Source organism: Neolamprologus brichardi, chromosome 19 (genome assembly GCF_056152115.1).
Source record: "Neolamprologus brichardi isolate AB-2024 chromosome 19, ASM5615211v1, whole genome shotgun sequence".
Taxonomy (NCBI): Eukaryota; Metazoa; Chordata; class Actinopteri; order Cichliformes; family Cichlidae; genus Neolamprologus; species Neolamprologus brichardi.
This window is the reverse complement of record NC_142122.1, coordinates 10556467-10581010: the sequence shown is the minus strand read 5'-3', so window position 1 is coordinate 10581010 and position 24544 is coordinate 10556467. Positions and strand designations below refer to the sequence as shown.

The 24544-nt window shown below is 42.4% G+C and overlaps 1 protein-coding gene across 3 annotated transcripts in view; it reads right to left on the bottom strand.

Annotated features, from left to right (window-relative positions):
* Window positions 1–24544, bottom strand: part of ppp2r3a (protein phosphatase 2, regulatory subunit B'', alpha) — a 61056-nt gene continuing 36512 nt past the window's right edge. For all 3 annotated transcript variants that reach the window (XM_006798739.3, XM_006798740.3, XM_035911089.2), the window contains exons 3-13: window positions 7647–7931; window positions 7259–7362; window positions 7062–7164; window positions 6879–6953; window positions 4546–4789; window positions 4272–4320; window positions 4085–4174; window positions 3798–3973; window positions 3538–3656; window positions 3173–3279; window positions 1–3069 (exon numbers count right to left, since the gene is read on the bottom strand). In XM_006798739.3, the coding sequence (XP_006798802.2) occupies window positions 2976–3069; window positions 3173–3279; window positions 3538–3656; window positions 3798–3973; window positions 4085–4174; window positions 4272–4320; window positions 4546–4789; window positions 6879–6953; window positions 7062–7164; window positions 7259–7362; window positions 7647–7931 (1446 nt within the window). In that variant the 3' untranslated portion in view covers window positions 1–2975. The remainder of the gene's footprint in view (window positions 3070–3172; window positions 3280–3537; window positions 3657–3797; window positions 3974–4084; window positions 4175–4271; window positions 4321–4545; window positions 4790–6878; window positions 6954–7061; window positions 7165–7258; window positions 7363–7646; window positions 7932–24544) is intronic.

Here is a 24544-nt window from a genome sequence, read left to right as displayed (position 1 = left end):
TTAAACTTTTAAACTTAAAATGAAAGCAACAAATAACAGGAGACAGGACAGAAAAAAGAAAGAAAGATTGAAAGACTAAAAGAAAGAATTGATGGATGTAAAGAGGGAAAACCATGCCAATACAATAACCACCAGACTTTGCATCACATCTCAGCCTACCCAAGTTTTCTGTGCACAGATCAAAAATAAACTCTTTTTCTCTACCTTTAAAAGTAAAGTAAAAGTCCTGCATGGCTTTGCTCCTTGCCTGATGCTTGGAGTGTGAGCACCAGGATACTTTGCATAGAACCAAAAAGTCGTCGTCCAGACTTTATGTCCCATCACCATAATTAGTTCTTTCTTGTATACCGTATAGGCGAAGAAATCTCTTTAAGAGTGAATGAATGTGATCACAGCAGTGAAAAATCTGTCTCAACCGTTTCTATATTAGATGATATCTTGTATCTACAAATTTTGTGATTGTCAGGTTGGGTAGAAAAGAGGATTTCACCCACTTCTGCTGATAAAATCCACTGCACGTCTAACACAAGCATACACACAGCTAACATAATTTACCCCCCATCCCAAAGCCACACAGTGGCACAGTAATACAAACCATCATATTACAGTTGTTATGTCCATAATGGCTCATTATTACTGTTAATAATATTATAATATTGCTTATTACAAAGCTAGAGAGATTTACAACAAATATAAAGCAGAAGTGGGGTGATCAAGGTCCTTAAAACCTCGCAGCATCCGCAAGCTGTCTTTTTTACCCTTCAACTGCAACTATACTATGGTGAGTCTGTACAGCAAATGCCAGAAAAGGATGTATATATATCGGTGAATTTAAAGCCACTGAGGACTACTACTAATTAAAGAGTTATACAAGGGCACACACATCCACCGATCCTGGAGCACAATCCCCATGGCAACAAAACGGCTTGAAACAGAGCTACACAACACAGGCTCCTAAAGCACACTCTTCTATCAGTGCAAACACACACTCCTAGCTATTACAGTAAATAAAGGAGTTAAAGGGTTCACAGACCAAACTCACATAGTGGCATCAAACCATAAACATTGATTGGGTTGTACTATAACAACTGGTTTTAAGAGATTTTAAGAAAAATGTGCCTGAAAAAAAATAAGGCTTCATCTCAGTACAATGAATGGACATTTCTGAATAACTATACAGCAATTGAGCAGTGATACATCTATGCATCTTAGTCTCTATAAAGCACAAACTGTAGTGTCAGGACAATGTACACTACAGAGAGTTCTACTGGAAACTCTTCAGCGTGTCTTCTGTTGTTTGAATAACAGGGACACGTGTTCAGAGAATCCTTTTTCTAAAAGCCACAAACACTGTAGTGAAGTGTTGTTTGAAATCTCAAACGTATCTACGTAATGGTTTGCCGGCATGATACCACTACATATGTGAGTTTCAAATTTGCTTTAGGCAACCTATTTATTAAAAGGCATCTTTAGTGGTGTGTTTTTGTGTGTTACAGGTAGAGTGGACTTCAGAAACGCTGATAAACAAATGATCAATAGTGATGAGATGTAAACAGGTATGTAAAAAGGGGATACTTTTGCAGAGACTAAACGACAGTAACAGTTCACATGAATTAGAAGGCAGTGTACAAATTCAAAAAAGGATGTGAGAGAATAAACGGGGAAGATAACTCTGATGATGAAATGACAGAATGACTTTTCCCAATTCTCTCTTTTTAACTTAAAACAATAAAGCTCAGCTTTCTGTGTAATGTACTGTATCGGTGCCCAATGTTTTTGTTCTACACTTCTGCTTGTCAAATTGAAAATTCCATAAAAAATAAAGGTTTAACAAAGAAAAGAAAAGAAAAGAAAAGAAAAGAAAAGAAAAGAAAAGAAAAGAAAAGAAAAGAAAAGAAAAGAAAAGAAAAGCAGGATGTGGGAAAACATACAGTGAGATGTTGCATGAGACTGGCAGGAACAACTTACAAATCGTAGGCACATCTATTGTTTCATTACAAATGTTACAGGTGGAAATGTTTGGGCAACTCTACCGGAGAGTTTGATATGACTGGCATTGTGCATCACTTGATGTGCATATCCCATATCTTTCACCATTATCTGATTGAGAATTAATACATTGAAATTGTAGAGCTTAAAAATAACTGTCCATGACTCCGGAGAGCGTCCAGAGGTGGAGCGCTGATAGTGCTGCAACAATAAAGAACAGCTCAGGCTGTGCGGTGAACTAAACGCCTTCACAGAAAAATGACAGCCAGCCATCAAGCACTGTGCAGGCCACGGATGGCATGCAGTACCACATACTGGCCACTAAGTGGAGGTGCTGATATAACCGCTCAAGCTGTTCTATGACCTCTAATTAAAGGGACTAACAGCTTCCTTTACGAGAAACATGGTGACAAGATGCTCACACAGCAGGTTTCTCAAGGCAGTGTGTGTCATATTTTTAAGCAGTGGACTGTTGCTCTTCAATGGCAGTGTCTATTATTGTCATTATTTTTTTCTACCTGCCAGTTTCTCCCACTAGATGCCTACTTGTGTGCATGGCAGGCTTCCTGTCAGTCTAACTTGAGCTTAGCAAAATTCTTAAAAAGATTGTCCTTTGGCAGGATTGTCAGTAGAGAATTCACAATAATTACATTATTTTACAGTTAAGTGTTTTTCTTTGAGTCCTTCTTGAGCTTACCAAACTTCTGTCTTTGGCTTCTGTGGAGCAAAAAGCTGGAGGCAGGGACATTCTTTTTTGTGTGAATACAGATGCATTATTGCACCAGACACCAGAACAATACTGGTTTACGGCCATACTCACACACACATACAATACAATAACTCCACAGAGAAATCATGAGACAGGAGCCAGAATTCCTTTCTCTGTCTGTCTTTCGATCCATGTATGGATGCATATATCCAGAGTGGCCCTCCATCACCTTGCTGTTTTCTGTTTACCAGAAAGAGAAGCCCAAGAATTCCAAATTTTATGCAGACAGGTCTGATATGACCAGTTTTTCCATTTTCCCAATTTCTCCAGGAACTTGAAGCTCCTCAGATTCATAGTCATCATCAAATGACCTGGAAACACAACAGAGATAACCGATTAACACCTTTATTCTTAATAAAAATGATAAACTTTTAGTTAATAACGTGAATGAGTGTGAACGTGTCTACGCCGTACCCCTCGTGCAGCTGTTCATTTGCAGTCTCCTCTGCCACTAGTATCTCATACTCCTCTGAGGCATATTTATCCCAGTCAGATGGTTCTGGACCTTCACTATCAATGTCCTGGAGCACCACAAACACAATACATATTGGTGTTTTATAGCTTTAGATAAAATACACAAAACTAAAAAAAATAATAAGAAGAAGAAGCGAAGACGCTATATGGAACTAGAAAAAAATCCAGCCAGATTATACACTGTGGGGAGTCACAATTTCAAATCACTAATAACCTAACATGCATGCCTTCGAGTGGATCATCACAATATCAAGAAGATCCACAGTTATAGTTGAATATTCTAAATACATTTTGAAGATTTGCACCTTTTGCACAGCAAATGGGTCTCTCTGTTCATGGTCCAGGTACTTCTCCAGGTTGAAGAAAGTGTCAAAGAATATGTGAGCCATCCGGCAGCGTTTCAAGTCACTCAGAGTTATCTTACCTAAAGGAAATAAAACAAACACAAATGCAGGTGTAACGTCTCAAAAGCACAATGGGTTGTGTTTGGCCGTGTACTGATTAAAACGTAATCGTGAAATAAGAAAAAAAAAAAGACTAAGGGCAAGAAAGTTTGAGCACTAACCTGGGTTCTCAGGTTTGACCAGGTCGAGCATCTGGCAGAGCAAATCCTGAAAGGGTAGAGGCTCGATGCCCATTCTTTCCATCCTCTCACACTGTTCTTCATAAAAATACTCCAACTCAAACATGGAAAGGACACCATCACCATCCACGTCCATGCAGCGGAACCAGTACTCTATACTGGAAAGACAGGTAACAAATGTGTTACGCACAGACTCAGATTATTTGTTGCATACCTGCAGTGTACTAATCTAAACAATCACACACATATCAGAACAACTTTTGAAATACCTGGTGGGATTTTTTTTGTCTTCCTCAGATATCAGAAACCAGACAAACTCAGCGTAGCTCATCCTGCCTTCTCTCTGCACAGCGTTACCCCTGGAAAGAAAAGAGACAGAACCATTTAGATGCTCTACAGTTATTACAGTAAAGTAATTGGCTACGTATGCTCGTTCACGTGCGGGTTTTTACTCACCGAGTAACAGCCCCTGAAAATAATCTCTCAATGATTCTGTTTGAGGATGCTGTTAAAATGGGAGAATAAAAAGAGGAAGTAAATACACAGAAACAAGATGACGCTGTTTGTAAATCAGTGAAAGCACATTAAAGTCAAACACTTAAGTACTGATTCAGACAATTCGATTTTTGGCTCAGTGCTCATATAAAGGATTAGAAAAACCCCAATTGAACTGCTATGGAGCTCTTTCAGCTGGGGGAAGTAAATCCTTAACTGAGATTTGTTTTCTTACCGTGGTTGTTGTATCTCCCCAGATCTTTGGGGTCAATGTACAGATCATGATCAGTGTCCAGCTCCCAAAACTTGCAGTAGATGACGTAAAAGTGTTCGTAGGAGAAGTAGTCAGTGATCTGGTTGATGTCGTCCTCTTCTTCCAGCAGGGCGAGAGTTTGAAGGAAATTACTCCGGCGTAGCTCCATCATTGTGATACGACCTTTCCATGACCGGTTCACTACATAGTATATCCGCTGGATCACCTGTGATAACATTATAGTAGAATAGCGACAAAGACAATTTTATTATATAATAGTTTTCATAAAATGCGCTAATAAAACGAAAGTAAAGCCTCATGATTAATGTAAAAACTTTTCATGATTAATCCTATAATTCAATATCTTCCAAATAACAAGACCTCACTATGTTTTTAAAGGGGGTGAGTTTATTAAATTATGAGGGACATCTTTCATAATTTCTGAAATTTTTAACATTACATTACCTTTTAACCAAAAAATGATTAATATAGCCTTAACAGTGGAGTAGAAAATTATTAATTCTTGATAAGGCTTTTAATAGAATTATTAATAATCCTATTCAGTAATTACAATCGCCTTTGCTGTCTTCAATTAATCATACAAACTTTTTTGTCCAATTTAATTTATGTATTTGACATCTGGTGGTTTATGTATTGGTGATTCTAAAAAGTTAAAATCAAGGCAAGGTCTAAAACTGAAACTGTCAAACTAAAAAAAACCATGATGACATTTTCACGAGGTCTGTACAAGCCCCGTCATCCAGATATATTAAAAATATTCCTCATCTAGCCAAGAGGAAGACCCACAACACTGGATTATCATCCATTTTCTGGTACATGGACCTCCATGGGTTACTAGCGTCTCATACAGTAGCACGTCAGTTGGTCTAAACTGAATAGGAAGTGTCATAAAATGGGAATGCAGGGGGTGTCTCTATGGAAAGGGATGGTAGGGAATGCATCAGTGTTTCCGTGAAGTCACCGTAGGCTGACGCATCGGTGCAGTGAAATCTCAGTACTTTTAAAAAGCAAACCCTCACCTTGCACAGCTGTACCCGTCTACATTCAAAGACTCACATGCTCTACTGTTAATATTACACAGCTGAGGCACACAGAAGCTGTTTCGCTGACAACTTAAGAGGAGATTATGAATACTGCTCTATAGTGAGAGTAGGAAGCAGGTGGAAGAGAGTGTGGAGAGGTGGAGGTATGTTCTAGAGATAAGAGAAATGAAAGCCAGTAGAAGCAAGACAGAAGAGGGAGGCAGGTGGAACAGTGAACCTGCAAGGAGCAGAGATTGTGAAGACAGATGAGTTCAAATACCACGGCTCAAATACCTAAGATTTTGGCTGAGAGTCACCAGAATGGATAGGACTATAATGCTAATCAGATTGAGTGGTTAGGAGACAAAATTAGACAGACAAGGCTGATATGGTCGGGACATGTACAGAGGAGGGTTAGTGGATATATTAGTCAAAGGATGTTGAAGATGGAGACAAAAACCACAGAAAAGATCAAGGTCATGCAGAGGGTTGACATAATGAAGGAGGATGCTAAGGCTAGTGGGAGTTGGAGGCAAATGTTCACTGTGGCAACCCCTATATGGGCTGCTCAGAGGCATAAGAATAAGGAAAAGGAGCAGGTTAAGGAAGAATATATGATTTGTTGGGTTTTTGTTGTTTTTTATAACCTCATTAAGTGATTTTTTTGGGATAATTGGATCATTTTTAGACCAAATGGTAGTTATGGAAAAATATTATTTTATTTGGGGCATGTTTTAGCTTTTATTTGGCATGAAAGAGGAGGCTAGATAGTAAGGTGGGAAGAATAGTATTCACAGCAGAGTCTGGCACAGACGTGAATTCAGGCTGCTGCAGGAAGGACTTTAGCCTTCAGTATAAGGGTCATTATAACTCAATCAGGTGAACTATAATGGTACCCCTAGGACAGAATATTAAAGTGTCATTAAACAGAAAAGATCTTGGGAGAGTTGATTGCTGTTCACTGTTACAGTCACGTTTTAAATGTTTCTGTTGTTCACTGGTAATGTGCTTGTACTTGTGAAGTTTTCTCATCCTGAAGCCAGTTAATCTAGTTTCCATTACTTGCCTTTGGTCACGAGCTTTGGACATTTATTGAACAAACAAGGTCATTGATACATGTGGCCATAAAGAGCTTCCTCATTACTGTGGCGCTTAGTCTAGAACTGCTATTCCTTTTCAGTTAACAGAGCTTGTGAGATACGCTAAAATACAATCTTACAAAGAAATATATTTTAAAAAACACGGCTGATCTCATTGGTTTTTGCCATTTACCGTTGTTATGTAGCGTGAATGGAATTCAGGTGCATCCTTCAGAAACGTGAGCCCAGGATGTGTATCTACAATGTCCTAATAAGGCAAACAGGAAAAAATTAGTACATAGAGTTGTCATAAAAATATAGTGTAGCACAGAAATAACAGAGTTGCTTATTTCATTTATATTGGGATGATATTTACCTGCAGTAGAGGAATAAAGTCTTCCTGCTCCAAGTAGTTACAGCCAGGTTTAGCCAGCAAGTAAACAAACTTTGAGGCATCGTCATGGCAACTGTGCAACAACCTGCAAGAAAGGAGAGGAGAGACATATGATATCAAAGCCCAGTTGCATCTGTTTTATTCTATTTGTAAGGCTTTAAAGAACATGCGCGTCTTACTTCCTCCAAGTTGCAATGAACGAGTGAACAGACGCAAAGCCCGTCCTCTCACCACCTGCTGCGTAGAACATGGGTGCTTTCCAGTAAAGTGGACACCCGCATGCCTGAATGGAAACACAACAACTGCCTGTATGACCTTACTCTGAACAACATGTTTGTTTCCTAGAGTTGCATTGCTTAGAAAGAGCACTGTTTTAACAAGGCCACTACGTGCAGTGATTTCTCAGGAAAAACAAAAGCCTTCTGGGAAATGTAAAGAAGTCTCAAGTCTCAATATGGATGTTGGCATTTCAACTGCCCTACTGGAATTAAATGTAGATGCTTGCCTTTGTCTTAATAAAGTTTGTTCTATTCTGAAAAACAGGTTAGGGGAAAGGTGTGATTTTACCTTCGCGACCTTGCCCATTTCATAAATATCAGCCTTCTCCTCCTCAAACTCGGTGAAGACCGTCTCAATGGCATGAATTTCTGCATCGTGGTTGGCAACTGGGCCCAGGGCAGGAAGCCCACGAGGGTAGTAGAACCTGGGAATGTTAACGGCAGGAGGAGGAGGGGTGACAATCACCGGAGCTGGAGGAGGGCTGGGTGAGCGTGGCGTGGGGGCTGGTGTGGCTGTGGTTGCAACTGGAGCGGGAGGAGGTGTTCCGGGTTTCTTTTCTGGTTTCGACTGGACCTGAAAAGAGAGAAGGGAGATCATGTGTGGGAAAGGACAAGCATGGATGGGTGTTAATTAGCTGTTTGTAGTCCTAACTTTAAACATCATATTTCAGCTTTTTTTGAGACAATGTTCCAATGACTGAAACACTGCAGTCTTGGTGGCTTACTGATTCAAACTACCTGCCTTAGTCTAGATGTAAAACGTACCTTGCTTCCCTAACTTTGTACGCATTTTTAATGAAAAGCACAAATAAGAATGAAGAATTTAATCACTGTCATTGATAACTTTCCCCTGAGCTGTAGATAAGATACAACTTCACTGTAGTATGATAGAGAAACTACGTAAAAGGTTGAACTGGAAACTCAAAGTGACTCATAAACAACACACAAGAGACTATTTTTCCTGCCATTCTGTTAGTCATAGATGAGTAAAAAGCGGTCATAAGTGCACTTTTATTTTAACCTTTGGCAAGAAAAGTTCCAGGTGGCAGAAGACACATCCATACAGTCAGTCCTCAGAAAAATCTCAGAAAAAAATGTATTACCAAATAACTTACATGGTCAAATTTACCCCAAGACCCCAATATTAGACTACATCCTAATGTGATAATTGGAAAACCAATTTTCCAGCGCTACTTATTAAAATATGAAGACCAAAACTGGAGCTTAATCAACACTGCATCTTAAATCAAAAGTCATTGTGTTCCCATAGGGACTTCTTGGTCTCTTCTCTTGGGCCTTCATACACTGTGTATTGAGCAGGACAGCTGTAGCAGTCCTCTCCTTCACACCGTTCATTCTGTCACTCTATTCCTGCACCTCCTGGCCTATTAATACCCAGCTGGTATCTGCCTCAGAATAGTTTGTCTTCCCTGGCATGTCACTCTGTGTGTGTTAGAGCAACCAGATGCATCTAATGTATGTGTGTGTACACAGATATACATTTGCATCTGCACATCTTTATGCGCTTATAATTATTATTTATTATTATTGCATGCACACTTGCACCCTGCCTGTCTTGCTTGTTGAACTGACTGACCTGTTGTTGCTGGAAAGACTTGATTCTTTTCTTGAACCGTGAGGGGAGGACAAAGTCACACCCCTTGGCCAGAAAGGCCAGCTCCCCCCTGAGGTCAGGGTCCCTCCGTAACGATGCCTCCTTGATCATCATGGTGGAGGCTGAGGCTCACAACACCCCACCAGACACGGACACTGATGTGGCTAACGACAGGGCGACTACAGATTCACCAGCTTGCCCAGCGAGTGATAAGAAAAGGGATGGACTATGATAGGTTTACCCAACAGCTCAGATATCCAGGAGCCAAAACTGGAAAACCACTTCAGGAAAGCAAAGAATATCCAGCACGTGTGGCATTTCATGCAAAGTGTCCCTTAGGAATTATTTGCACTCAAAATCGGTCTCCTTCAAACTTCACATTTATACTCATGCTCCCAACACTTTGTCCTGTGGGGCAGTAATCCAGCAGTGTTTCTATGTAAAAAGATGATCCTTAGACGTCCTGTGCTACAGTGCAGGACGGGAGGCAAAAACATGGTACCGGGCTGTTTTATGGCCCAATGCAATCCCAAATCGTAGCTTCTTTCTGGGGAAGAAACATTGTGGTGTCCCCCTGTCAGCTCTGAATGTATGTATTTAATGTAGCCTCACTGGTGCCTGCTGTTCCAAGCTGGGCTCTGACAAACTGCACTGAGAAACATGAGCCATGCCTGGCAATGCACACACATATAACAAACCGGCTGTCCTGAGCATTAGGGTGGTGGGAGGCGGGGAAGTGCAACCATGTCGCATATCTTGGCGTAGTGCTTTGCAGGATATGAGCCCTCCTCTGTTCCTGCCTCCTCCTGCCGACTAAAGTTAGCCAGTGGGAAGTTACAACTCAAAGTGACTGTGATTGAAATGATTTTACTGCAGACAGGAAGCTTAAGTTGGTGCTTCAGGGTGAGTGGGTTGGACAAGCAAGCTGAAATATTTTCATAGCGGTAATTTGGGAGGCAGTGTTGAATCAGCGAGCGAGACACCTGTCGTTATATCTGTTGACAGAATTTCCACTGGGCTGCTCAAAGACTCAATGCAGCATTCCCTTTTGAACATACTGAAAATCCACAAGTGTCACCCTGCTTTAGAGCCAGTCAGTGTGTTTTTTAAATAAAAAGAGTTTAAATTATTCATCCAGCCATTTGTCAGTAAAACAAAATCACAAATCCAAAGCGACTACTGACAATCTTCCATAATACAAGGTGATGTGGTTATCCCGCTAAGTTTCTCAAACAAAATCATCAGCTTACTGTCACATGAAAGAAAGAACAAACAGCAGCTTCTCTTAAGAACAGAGGATGAAAAAGGAACCGTTCGGCATTTTTTACTCGACTTACAGATTCTCAGAATAGATGAATTATTAATATATATATATATAAAAAAAACAACAGTAAATCCTTACATTTGAGAAGTAGTAAAAACAAGGAACCATGATTTCAGTTATCAAATTTTATTAAAGTAATCACCTCTGCATCTAGTTTTCTGCAAAATCAACAATGCAGAAGTAGCAGTTGAATTTTTGGAAGTAATAGATTTACTGCTGTCTGTTTCTATGCTCTTTAATGTATGGACACCAACGGTTAGTAGCAATATCCAAATGTGAAATATCAAACCACATTACTGCTCCTGAATGGCAAATGAATAGATACATGGACAGTACTGACAAATTTCCACGGATGGTGATAGCTAATTAACAGTGAGAATAAAAAGAGCATAAACTGTCAGCAGTGTGACCTCGAATGCTCCCTGAAAGGCTTCCCTTAAATTTACCGAGGTTGAGCTAAAAGCCTTTCGATGCCAAGCAACACCAATCTCAAGCTGAACAGAGAGGGGATCCCTCAGGATGTACAGGGTGACCCATTTTAAATCTGTCCAGCTCAAATACCTAGAAGTCTAGGACAGTACACAAGATATCCGCACATACTGTACTTGATACATCATGACTGCCACTAACAACTTTATTTAATACACTGCGTTACTTTCATCTTGGTCCAATGGTTCGTTTTATAGCTTGAACAATTCCCCCCGTTTTTCTACTACTGTATTTTTTCCATTTGTGACACTATTGTTTCTTCCAGTTTGAGCCATACTGCATACAGAAAGGTTCAGTGTGCATGCATGTGTGTGAGCAGCTTTCCAGAAAAATAAATGAGTCACCTTGTATTTTAGGGTAACTCCTCTCAGATCCCTGTGTGCCTTGCTGAATTCTTTGGAACAGCTGGGATCCATACTGAAGCCAGGGTTGCATACCAATCCCACACACAGATACAGATACTGTCACATGCACACATTGTCTAATGTTAGCTACCTATTACCTCCATGCTTCAGAGGGAAACATTATACAGGAAATATATTGTATCACTCAACAAATGTGCACTAGAGTCTCACCAGCCTATTATTTCATGTGAAATCCCACCCTGCTTTTTGACCCTTTTTTTTCTAATTTCTTTCATCCTGGTCAATGAAAGGGAGTTCATTCTCTCCACTTCCTCTGCACAACCTCTTCAGCTGTAGCAATGAGCTTGTGATATCATAAATCTCTGTATAAAGAGTTACAGTACTTGTGTGAGAGTGTAATGGGAGCCAGAAAGGAATGCCACCAGGCAGCTGTGTGCTCTTTTCCTGTGACTGACAGTCAGTGTAACCCTGCCCTGTCAAAATTGCTCCGTTTGGTCCTAAAACCCTTGTTCTTAAATCTTAAATCTTAAATTTTCCTCCTTGAATCTTGAATGTTCTGTGATGATTAGCCTGCTATTAAAGATTTAAAAAAAAAATAACAGAAAAAATGAATAAAAACAACCAATTTACTAAGCTCTACAAACTGTAAAACTCCAGAGACGGTCCATGACAGTATGTAAGAAGTTAGTGAGCTCAGGTGACACGAGAACACCCACTGGGACAAACTGTTCCTACAAGAAGGGACACATGAGGCCAACAGAAATGCAACGTCAAGGCAGAATTTTGACTAGTTAATTACTCAACTTAAATTAAATAATTAAATAGCGAAGAATAATCAGCTTAAATATGAAAATCTATATGAAATGGATCTGATAACTGAGCATAGACAAGACAATGTGCTTGTGTAGTTTCTCTGCGGTCTACCAAGCATGTCAACATCTTTTAATTTAGTTGTTTTAATTAAAAAAGGAACAGCTAAATTGTATTCATTACACCACAATGTTCTAAACAAATAGCTGGTGAACTTAATTGAGTATTAAGGAGCTAAACAAACAAATGTTTCCCTCATGTTGGACCAAAACATCTGATACCGACTCATTATCAGATGTATCCTTCTGACACTGACTCAATATCAGATGAATACAATAACAGAGAATGTATCCACCTGGTCCTGACTCAAACAGTGGGACCAGTTAGATCAGACAGACTGCTCTGACAACAGGATGATCTATTGGGAAAGACTATTTGGTCATCTTATCAAGTATGTTGCACATCAGCAATCTACTCATAGCCCCTTACATGTCACTTTGAATATGTTCTAAGCTGTAAAAAAAAAAAGGATTTGTTGTTGTTGAGCATCCTGCTTCCTTCCTGAATATATTTGGTTTGAACCTACTTTTTCTTACACAGACAGGAGACAAGAAGCATAACAGTGAAGAGAAACTCTGGCGGCTGATGGAAGCTTAACAGGAACAAAAGGCAACATAACAGGTGTGTGTGTGTGTGTGTTATGTCTGCAAGCTTTTCTCTGCCCACCCCTCAGATCTAATCCAGCCTCACAGCCACAGAAACAGGTGAGTCAGCAGCCTTCACAGCACTGATCAAATAAATGCACGATGGGAAGCACAGCAGGTCAGCTGTCGAACAACAACTGCCGCCTTCATCCAACTGTTGGCACACTTGACACGCACACGTGTGCTCCTGCAGTCTTTACTAGTGCATTGATACATGTCTCTAATTTGTCGGGGCATATTACACATGTGGCTGTGTGCGAGTGTGGACGAGCGCCTTGATGTGTTCACTTAACAGGAACCAAGTCTTTCAGAGCAGCTTAATAGTGTGAACATGACAACTTCCTAAACACACACACGCACCTGCTCTATGAAACTGCCTGTCCGCTGTGTAAAATTATCTGTGTAAATATAGCCACCGATTTCACGTTTATTTCTGCTTCAGGCACCAGGCAGACTTAAAACACACACACACACACACACAGAGATAGATGCACAGATGACAACAAACATTGAGAAAGACATGTTTGTCAAGTCAAAATTAAATTTGCTTGTAAAGCTATAGCCAACCATTTACTGTTTAACTGGACTGTTTAGATATTCTAATATGGAAATGTTCTGACACAATTTACTACTATCATAATAATAATAATAATAATAATAATAATGTGATAATGACCTTATAGTTCTTTATACAGTATTTTAAAAAAGGCTTAAATTACTGAAATATCCATGCACACTTTTAAGTACATAGGAGAATTACTGCAAATATTTTATCATTGGCAAGTGTGCACAGTTATGCATGCCAGTCTCATAATTTTATGTAATGTTATTTCTAATTCTTGCAATGAAACCAACTAGGACAAATAAAGTTTCAACTTGAACCCGATACACATGGAACAGGCTACTATCGCCTCTCCATCCATCTGATTATACACACACACTCACTTTAGACCAGGCCTGCCAAATGCCATCTCCATGGTGATAACCCTTTCCCTGGATCGAGTGTAGGGAGGAATGCTCCCAGGGTTCCCGTGCCAACAGTGGAAAGCAGAGTTCACATCGCTGCTCTATTCTAGTATTATTCTAGTAGTATTCTTTACACCCATTCTCTCTTCCTCTCAAGAAGAACACACACGCATGCATACAAACACACTGATACGTACGCGCCCACACACACAGTTACCTTGGGAACCTCCTCTCTAAACTTGGAAGAATGAACCGAGTTAAATTCCTGCTTCTGTGATAGACAAAGTTAATCAGTGCTGGCTACGGTCTAACTCACATCCGAATCACAGGAAGCCAACATGGGAGCAGTTAAAAACACAGCTGCTCTAATTGTCTGACTGGAATCAGACACTGACCTATAATATGACACAGCTAAAAGTCCAGTTATTCTTTTGTCAACGAAAAAAATAATAAATCCTAATACGTACATAACAGCGACTTGTATTTATACGATTTGGATATGTCTGAGATTACCTATAAACTAAATAGAGCCCTATATTTTCTATTCTGAGTGTCTACAAACCTTCATAAACAGATATTAAAGAAGATACAAAGAGATAATTTTCCACGTGTTAGATCTGTGATGCTCATATGCACTTTCCTGCTAAATGGTTACATGGCATGGAAATGTAAAACATTAGCATGCAATTTTAACTCAATATAAACTGCCCGAGTGGTCACAGAAGGGGACTCCTAATGTTACAAAAATATTTATAGAAGTTTAGTGTCAACTTTTTTACTTATTTCTGGGAAACTTGCCAGACAAGCTACATCTGAAAAATTACACAATGAACCATTTCCCTTATCTGGGAAAACCGCCTGTCAGCAACTAATGCTTAATAACAACAAACTCCAGTCCTTCACTGGCATTTATTTTTATACATATGGCTAACAGGGCAGGTTTTGCATTACATTTCCCATGGCTATCTTAGGATTTAGAGCAAGTGAGCTAATCCTACATCAGCAATAGTTTTGGTCCTCAGCATGGAGCTACAGTGAGGGAGCTGTCACTAGAGTGCAGCAAGAGACCTCAAACCACCAATACCAGAGAAGATCAGTCCTGCTTCCTCTATTTTTTCCAGAACAGAACAGAAAACATAAAAGGTAGACTGGAATGTTGCAAGGCATAATTATTTAAATATATAATCTTTTGGAATATTAAAAACAAAACTCTGTACATGACACTCAGATAGCACTATAGCATGCACACAACGGATATAATCCTAAATTGCAGCTCATTTAAAAACCAACAAAGAAACATTAGCGAAAAGGAAACTCCTTTCTTCTAACATGCAACATAAGAAAATATATATCAGTCTGTGTCGACATAATATCAGACAAAAGGTAACATTTCTCTCATACCAAGTATATTGCACCACTGTCCTTCCAACTGTATAACTGTGAAAATGTCGCAATCAGTGGAGATTATGTTTAAACACGGAGCAGTTTTCTCTAAAAAAGAAGCAATATTGCAACAAAAATAGTTAAGTGAAAAGTTTCATTGGTAAATTAATTTTCTAGTTTTATATATCAGTTAGTTCACAGATCCTCCTGTAGATGATGCTATAGGCCTTATTAATTTCAACAAACCAGGGTGAAATCAGACTGCAAGCTTACAAAGTACTTTATGGTATGGTTGGGCCTTACAGTCACTAGGGGGTAGCAGCTGTCTAACGGTTATCACTTGTGAGCAGACCATGCACCTGACAGAAGATGCTTGTTTCTGCTGCCATTGACCTTCTTGGCTCTGCTCCAAAATGTGTGAAATGACCCGATGGAGTTAGGGGTCAGGATGAAGAAAAAGGAGTCCAATAACTCAGTTATACTACACATCTCTGGGTTGCATTCCACTCTTTCTGAATTCCTTCTGTGCCTCCTGACTTAACAAGCACACATACATTTTCAGTGAAGACATCCAAACATGTTTGTTTTGGCCAAGCGGTGAGAGTATTTTAGCGCTGAGGGAGTTTTCTGGAGAAATCCCACAGGACATTCTGGGTGGAATTGGGTGAAGGGTGAGTTCAAAGGAAAATGAGGGAGGGGAAGAGTGGGGGCTAAATAGGTAGACTGGAAGTAGATGGGTGGGGGTAGGTGACACCCAAGCTCCCAGCGAGTCATGGTGTTCTGGAACACTGGCAAACTCTTTCACGTGGAAAGAAACACACACTCACACACACACACACACACACACACACACACACACACAGTCGGTCACACCCACATCAACACAGTCACATAAACCTAAATCTCCCCTTGGTGCCATGATTCTAAGAGGGAGTCCCCATTAGCCAATCGCACTGCAGAACTGATATTCTGGGGTAGGGGAATCCCACCGCCTACCTAATGCTTATAAACATGTTGTGCTGGTTTTCATGGTGACCCGGCAGGAGGCCCAAAAACTTGCACACCGGTGACTCTTGCTGAGATTAAAACTTTTCAGATGAATAAGTACAGTTCCTTATAAAAGTCAGGCGTGTGGATTGGTGCGTATGTGTGCAAATGCACACGCACACTGCAGCTGAGGACATCACACTGACAAAAGCACTTGGATCACAGCCAACCTTGCACTAGGGAGTGGTGAATTATGATGTCAGATGTTTAAAAGTGCTCTCTGTGCAAGTGTGTGTATGCCTGTGCATATGTACGCACTAAAAAAAAGGATCATCCAGCCAAATGAGCTCCACCAAGTTGATAGTATGAACATGATCTGTTAAACTGTAAGAAAAAAAAAGGCTGACTGTTGAATATTCCATTGTCTATGCTAACCTTGGTGGTATGAAGTGTATTGGGAAAACTCTTCCCACACATAGCAACCTATTATCCCGTCTTTCAAGAGCACTGTATGTGTGCTTAAATGAAAGCATTCAACTGTGTGCTTGTGCACCTTGGCCAAGGTCCCCGCTGTGACCTTATTTCCTGTGGAAGAAGCTGAGGAATGATGTCACTCTCTGCTGACCCAGAGTCAACAACTGGGAGCTGCAGATCCCCCCCCCTCCCCCCCACTTTAGATGCACTTTGCATTTCTCCTTCCCTAAGCCAACTGCTCAAGAAACCAAAAAATAATTTACTTTATATCTCCATGCTTCTTCTTATTGTTCCTTCCATACTCTTTCAAAACTGTCTGAACCAAAAGAAGTTGCCGAATTCTGTTTTAAAAGGTCAACAGTGCACTTTCCTCTTCTGGCTAAAAAGTCAGATAGGAACACTCAGCCATCTCTTTATAATAAGCTGACATATGGTGAATCACCCTTGAGCGGTATTCTGATGAATACTTTCACAAAGGCTCTGAATAGCAGGCAATATTGCATTTTTACTTTCCATCTGCATACACTGAGCCGAGTACTCATAACACCAGTCTAATCACAAGCCTATTTTAAGTATGTTAACTGTGCTGTCAGCGAATGAGTTTATATACAACCCCCAATTCCAAAAACACATTTTACATTCCTCTCCGTGAATCGCTACCTTATCGTGGTGGAGGGGTTTGTGTGTCCCAGGGATCCCAGGAGCTATGTTGTCTGGGGGCTTTTGCCCCCTGGTAGGGTCTCCCATGGCAAATTAGTCCTGGGTGAGGGACCAGACAAAGAGCGATTCAGAAGACCTATATGAAGAAAACATCGAGGGAACAGTTTACCCTGCCCGGGATAGGGTTACCGGGGCCCCGCCCTGGAGCCAGGCCCGGAGAGGGTGCCTGAGGGCGAGCGTCTGGTGGCCGGGCCTTAGTCAATGGGGCCCGGCCGGGCACAGCCCAAAAAGGGGACATGGGCCCATCCTCCCGCAGGCCCACCACCCGCAGGAGGCGCCATAGGGGTCGGGTGCATTGTGTGCCGGCGGCCAGAGGCGGAGGCCTTGGCGGACTGATCCCTGGCTGCCAAGACTGGCAATTGGGACATGGAATGTCAGCTCTCTGATGGGGAAGGAGCCTGAGGTTGAGAGGTACTGGCTAGATATAGTCGGGCTCACCTCTACGCGTGGCTTGGGCTCTGGAACCAGTCTCCTGGAGAGAGGCTGGAGTTGCCCCTGGTGAGAGGCGCCGGGCTGGGGTGGGTATTCTAATATCCCCTCGGCTTGCTGCCGGTACATTGGGGAGTCCGAGTGGACCATGTTCAGCGTCTCCATTGCCGAAGCTGCTGCATTGAGCTGTGGCCGCAAGGTGGTTGGTGCCTGCCGTGGTGGTAATCACCGAACCAAATGGTGGACACCAGAGGTGAGGGGAGCCACCAGGCTAAAGAAGGAGTCCTATCGGGCTTGGTTAGCCTGTGGGACTCCGGAGGCAGCCGACAGGTATCGACAGGCTAAGCGGAATGCGGCTCGGGCAGTGGCTGAAGCAAAAACTCGGGTGTGGGATGAGTTCAGAGAGGCCATGGAAAAAGACTTTCGGACTGCCTCAAAGAGATTCTGGCAAACTGTCAGGCGTCTCAGGAGGGGAAAGCGGTGCTCTACCTGCACTGTGTATAGTGCTGGCGGAGCGCTGCTGACTTCCATCCATCCATCCATTCGCTTCCGCTTATCCTTTTCAGGGTCGTGGGGGGCGCTGGAGCCTATCCCAGCTGTCATAGGGCGAGAGGCGGGGTACACCCTGGACAGGTCGCCAGTCTGTCGCAGGGCTAACACACAGGGACAGACAACCATTCGCACTCACATTCACTCGCACATTCACACCTAGTGTGAATTTGGATTATCCAATTAACCTATCCCCACAAGCTGCATGTCTTTGGACGGTGGGAGGAAGCCGGAGTACCCAGAGAGAACCCATGCAAACACGGGGAGAACATGCAAACTCCACATAGAAAGACCCCGGCCTGATGGTGGAATTGAATTCAGGACCTTCTTGCTGTGCGGCAACAGTGCTAACCACCTTGCTGCCCCCGCTGCTGACTTTGACTGAGAAAATTGTCAGGCGGTGGAAGGAATACTTCGAGGACCTCCTTAATCCCACTGACATGTCTTCCGAGGAGGAAGCAGAGTCTGGGGATGAGGGGAATGACCCGCCAATTTCCGGAGGCAAGGTCACTGAGGCAGTTAAACAACTCCTTAGTGGCAGAGCACCTGGTGTTGATGAGGTCCTGAAGGCTCTGGACGTTGTAGGGCTGTCCTGGTTGACACGCCTCTACAATGTTGCGTGGAGATCAGGGGCAGTACCCCTGGACTGGCAGACCGGGGTGGTGGTCCCCATCTTTAGGAAGGGGGACCGGAGGGTGTGTTCCAACTACAGGGGGATCACACTCCTCAGCCTCCCTGGGAAACTCTATGCCAGGGTGCTGGAAAGGAGAGTTCATCTGCTAGTCGAACCTCGGATACAGGAGGAACAATGCGGTTTTCGTCCTGGTCGCGGAACACTGGACCAGCTCTTTATCCTCTCAAGGATATATGAGGGTGCATGGGAGTTTGCCCAACCAGTCTACATGTGTTTTGTGGACTTGGAGGAGGCATTCGACCGTGTCCCTCGGGGTGTCCTGTGGGAGGTGCTGCGGGAGTATGGGGTGTCTGGCCCATTGCTACGGGCCATTCGATCCCTATCCAACCGTTGCAAGAGCTTGGTTCGCATTGCCGGCAATAAGTCGGACTCATTCCCAGTGGGTGATGGGCTCCGCCAGGGCTGCCCTTTGTCACCGATTCTGTTCATAATTTTTATGGACAGGATTTCTAGGCGCAGCCAAGTGACAGAGGGCTTTCACTTCGGTGGTCTCAGAATCTCATCTCTGCTTTTCGCGGATGATGTGGTTCTGTTGGCTTCATCGGGTGCAGGCCTCCAGCTCGCACTGGAATGGTTCACAGCTGAGTGTGAAGCAGCGGGAATGAGGCTCAGCACCGGAAAAGGGTGGAGTACCCACTCCGGGTCGGGGATGAGTTTCTGCCCCAAGTGGAGGAGTTCAAGTACCTCGGGGTCTTGTTCGCGAGTGATGGGAGAAGGGAGCCGGAGATCAACAGACGGATTGGGGCTGCAGCTGCAGTAATGCAGAAGCTGCCTCTTCACCGTCGTGGTGAAGAGGGAGCTGAGTGTAAAAGCGAAGCTCTCAATTTACCGGTCGATCTACGTCCCTACCCTCACCTATGGCCACGAGCTGTGGGTAGTGACTGAAAGAACGAGATCGCGGATGCAAACGGCGAAAATGAGCTTCCTCCGAAGGGTGGCTGGCCTCTCCCTTAGAGATAGGGTGAGAAGTTCAGCCATCCGGGAGGGGCTCAGAGTAGAGCCGCTGCTCCTCCACATTGAAAGGAGCCAACTGAGGTGGTTCGGGCATCTGACAAGGATGCCTCCTGGGCGCCTCCTGGGGTTGGTGTTCTGGACATGTCCAACCGGGAGGAGGCCCCGGGGCAGACCCAGGACACGCTGGAGAGATTATATCTCTCGGCTGGCCTGGGAACGCCTTGGTGTTCCCCCGGATAAGCTGGAGGAGGTGTCTGGGGAGAGGGAGGTCGGGGCTTCTCTGCTTAGGCTGCTGCCCCCGCGACCCGGCCTCGGATAAAGCGGATGAAGATGGATGGATGGATGGACATTTTACATTTTATGTATAATGTAAATTAAAACAGAATGCAAGGATTCACAAGTGTCATAAAGCCATATTTTATCCACAATAGAATCAAATGTTTAAAGACACATTTTACTCTTCCATTTAAAATGTTAGCTCATTTTGACAGGAGTGAGGCAATTCAAAAAGTTGGGATGGAGGCAACTATTGTCTGGAAATGTAAGAGATACTAAAAAGAAACAGCTGGAGGAACATCGTGCGACTATTAGCTTAATTGGCAACAGATTAGTAACATGACTGGGTATGAAACGAGCATCTTAGAGAGTTAAGCCGAAGTTCACAAATCTGAAAAATCTGCATTTCTAAATTGTGAAACTGATTGTGAAACTGATTCATTCAGATAAGACGTTTTGCAATTCAAGTCATAAAGAACGTCAGTAAATGGTAAGTAAAAATCCCAAAGAATATAGATTATAAATGAAACCATGCAAAACATTGCAAATATTAAGGGAAAATGACTAAATTCGACAAAGTATGGGAAGAGGTGTGTACAATCTGACATAGAGAAAGTAATAGTCTACTATGGAAAGAATTTGACTTTAAACTAAAAATGTGGTATTTAAATACACCTCTCATAATCTCGTCATATGTGAAAGAAATTAATGTGGAACCGTGTTGGGAGAAAATGTGGGAAAACCAGACCACTCACACATCTTTTGAGACTGTCCAGTAATCAAAGGACTCTCAAAAAGGGCCAAGAAGAAACCGATCAAATCTTACCCCATTAGACCCACTGATTTTTCTTTTGGGAACTATACATAGGGAGACAGATAGCTCAGACCAAAGGTGCATTAAAAAAATTAAAAAACTGTGAAGACTTTGAATATTTCTACCGTATGTAATATTTTCAAAAGATACCAAGTATTGAAAGAAAACTCTGCGATGAGGGCAAAAATCAGTCTTGGATGCCTGGGATGTTCAGGCCCTCACACAATACTGCACGGAAAAACAAGAATGATTCTGTCATGGAAATTACTGCATGGGCTCAGGAACACTTCCAGAATTCACTGTCTGTGAACACAGTTCACTGTGCCATAAGGAAATCCAGGTTAAAGCTCCATTAGCAAAGAAATGTCCCGTCTTTTCCAAAGTATATTTAAAATGAACTGAGGAAAAGTGGAAAACTGTTCTGTGGTCAGACTAATCGATTTTTAATATTCCTTTTGGATCCAGCATCCTCCATACTCAGGAAAGGGACCACCCAGCTTGTTATCAGTGCCTAGTTCAAAAGCCTGCATCTGTGATGATATGAGGATGTATTAATGGCTATGGAAATGGCAGCATGCCAATCCTGAAATACTGGAATTCCATCCAGATGATGCCTTTCTCGGGGAAGGCCTTGCAAATTTCAGCAAGACAATGCTAAACCAGATAATGCACTATTACAGCAATAAGGCTTTGCGGTAGAAGAGTCCAGGTGCTGTCCAGACCATGTTGAAAAATTCTGCACATCATGAAACAAAAAATAGGACAAAGAAGATCTAGGACTGTTGAGCAGCCAAAATCCTATAGCAGAGTGGGACAATGGGACAATATTCCTATTTAAAAAGTCTAGCAGCTGATCTCAGTTCCCAGAAGTCTGAACTGAATGGGGAAGCTACACAGTGGTAAATGGCTCTGTCCCAACTCTTTTGAGACATATTGTTGCCATCAAATTTAAAATGAGCTAAAGACCAATGTTAATCTTGCCCTGTGACAGATCTGCAGAAGTAAAACTACTTAAACCAGCAGTGTGTTAATTAAACTATCAGAGTGGCAGCTATAGATCCAGTCAGTGTCTGCAAGCAATTCCACCATTAACTGTATTGAAGCAATGCCACTAGAACAAAAGTTAGGTTACATTTACCCACCAGTGAATGTTGTCTCATTTTAAAATACATCTTACTATGTTACCTAAAATGTGGCTCCATACTGTAGTGGTTTACTTATATGCCTAACAAGCGAAAGACGTCTGGTTTAAATATGGGTGGAGAAACAAAGGGCCTCCAGTGTAAAAATCTGCCGAATCAAACGTTCACTGTGGCCAACCCATTGTGAACAAGGGAGGAGCCGAAAGCAGCTTTTATTATATTACCTAAAAACAGAGAGACAGGAATAGAAAGAAAGCCCATTCAAAGCCCATTGCCCTTAAAGTTAATTGACTCTCACCATCACATCTCCCCACTATGAGTGTTACGGCTTTGCCTCTGATTTATATCAGTCAGCTTTCCTGTCATGATGGAGATTAATGGGTGTGTTCTGACAGGTGCAGAAAGCCCTGTATTAGTCTGTCAGCAGCAGAATCAACAATAAACATGCGTAAAGCAGAGATGAAGATACTACTGCCTGGGGCCTGCGTCACCATAGAGGGCTTAGCAGAAGTTCCCAGTGAAGCTATGGCAGTGCCAAGCGAAACAAAGCTACAAATGTTCAACGTGGAGTGTGTGGTTCAGTGCAGTTGTGCGAGGGCATTTTCTCACTTGTGCATGAGGGGGCTTGTCTTGTTTACAGTTTGATTGGCAGTTTAATGCATTGCAGGGCGGGGTTGGCGCTGAGGAATATTAACATAATTCCCAGAGTGCCAGAATCGGTATTGGGTGTCGAAGAGCTATTCCAAACTCAGCTGTGACCCACAGTAGCACCGGGTCATCTTACCCATGGGCCAACAAACAGACAGCCAGACAGATGCACACACGCACAGTTCATCAGACTCCGATATTCATCACGTTTAACTCATACAAATTTAATGCATGCATGAACACACATGTAAATGCACACGTGTATGAACATCTGGACATGTAATAAAGCCTAGGTGTGCATAACACATGCTCAATTGCTTACACACACACACACACACACACACACACAAACATGCACACACATGCACGTATGCCGGTCCATTTACACTGTGGCGACAGTGAGTCTGTTAGCGGGATGCCATAGTACAGAGGGGTGGACAGATTTAGGTCTCCCTCACACCTAGCTGTGCCAGGGGTGGAGGGGGTTGTAGGGTAATGATACCATTAACACTTGCTGTGCCAACAACCCAAACCTCCCCCCGCTTCCTCCAGTGCTCCAATGAGCACCTCCCATTGGGTTTCTCTGCTCTCCACGCAGCAACAACAGTTATTCACCTCTCCCAAAATAAAACAACAGCCAATCACAGGGTTGGAAGACAAGAAGTGATCAGTACGGACATAATCCTTGACCGCAGGTGAAAGAAGGACACTGAGAAGAGAAACAAAAGTAGACCTATAAGCCAGAAAAATTAAAAACGGAGAGAGTGGAACTGCAAGAAATGTGGGAGCAGATAAGCAGAAAAGACAAAAACAGTAGAGGAAAGAGAAAAAAGGGATGGATAGGGACACAGAAGATGGAGGAGGAAGGAGATTGTGTAATGATGTGTTCGGGTGCTGGCTGTTCCGTTCTTACTGTGGCAGCTACCATGGTAACCTCATAAATAGGTGCCCTACATATCAGCAGGGCATAAGGTTACACAGCTCAGTAAATAAACACACATAAACAGCAGAGGAAGCGTGATGAGGAGAAGGGTGGTTGGAGCGAGAGAGGAAAAATAAATTAGTAAGAGAAAAATGTCAAATATAGAGGGGAATAAATGACAACAACAATGATTTGATTCCTCTGTGTTGATGATAATGTGTGTTTGTCTGGCATGCATAATTACCTAAATCTACAATTTGCAGTAGAACATCCACATTAGGGACTGGCTGAGGTAACACTGCCTTTTTATCATCATTAACTCAAGCTTACGCGCAGACACAGACAAAAAAATAATCAAGTTCTAGTTCCCTTCTCTTTTCCTCTGTAGCACAACTGCAATTTACCGTTACATTTTCCACAGTAAGAAAAACAAAGTCTACACACATGCATACGCCTGCACACACATACAATTACAGAACAAAACACGAGTTCAAAACCAGGAAAAGCCAATAAAGAGCCACTCCACAACAATGAGCTATTCTGTTCCGTGATCCAAAGCCTCAACTTTTTTGATTCAAGCCAAGATTGAGTAACTGTAACAGCATGTTAATTAGAGCTAATTAATACTACCAATTACAGCAGCATCAGTCCGGTTGTGCCACAGCAATGAAATCCTCAGTTTATTTTCAGTCTAATGCTAATCAGCCTGTGTGGTCCCTCTATGTCTATCCCTCAGTCAGGCGCCCTCATACTGCACCTAAATGGATCAACAGTAACATTTAAAAGCACAGATGGCTCCTTTTTATATACATCAATGAACACAAATTAACCCAGAGTTGCACTGCATGTAGCAATCTTTCTAACATGATAAATTCCTAATCAGTGGACTGCAACTGTAATGGCACCGTCTTGGAATAAGTAC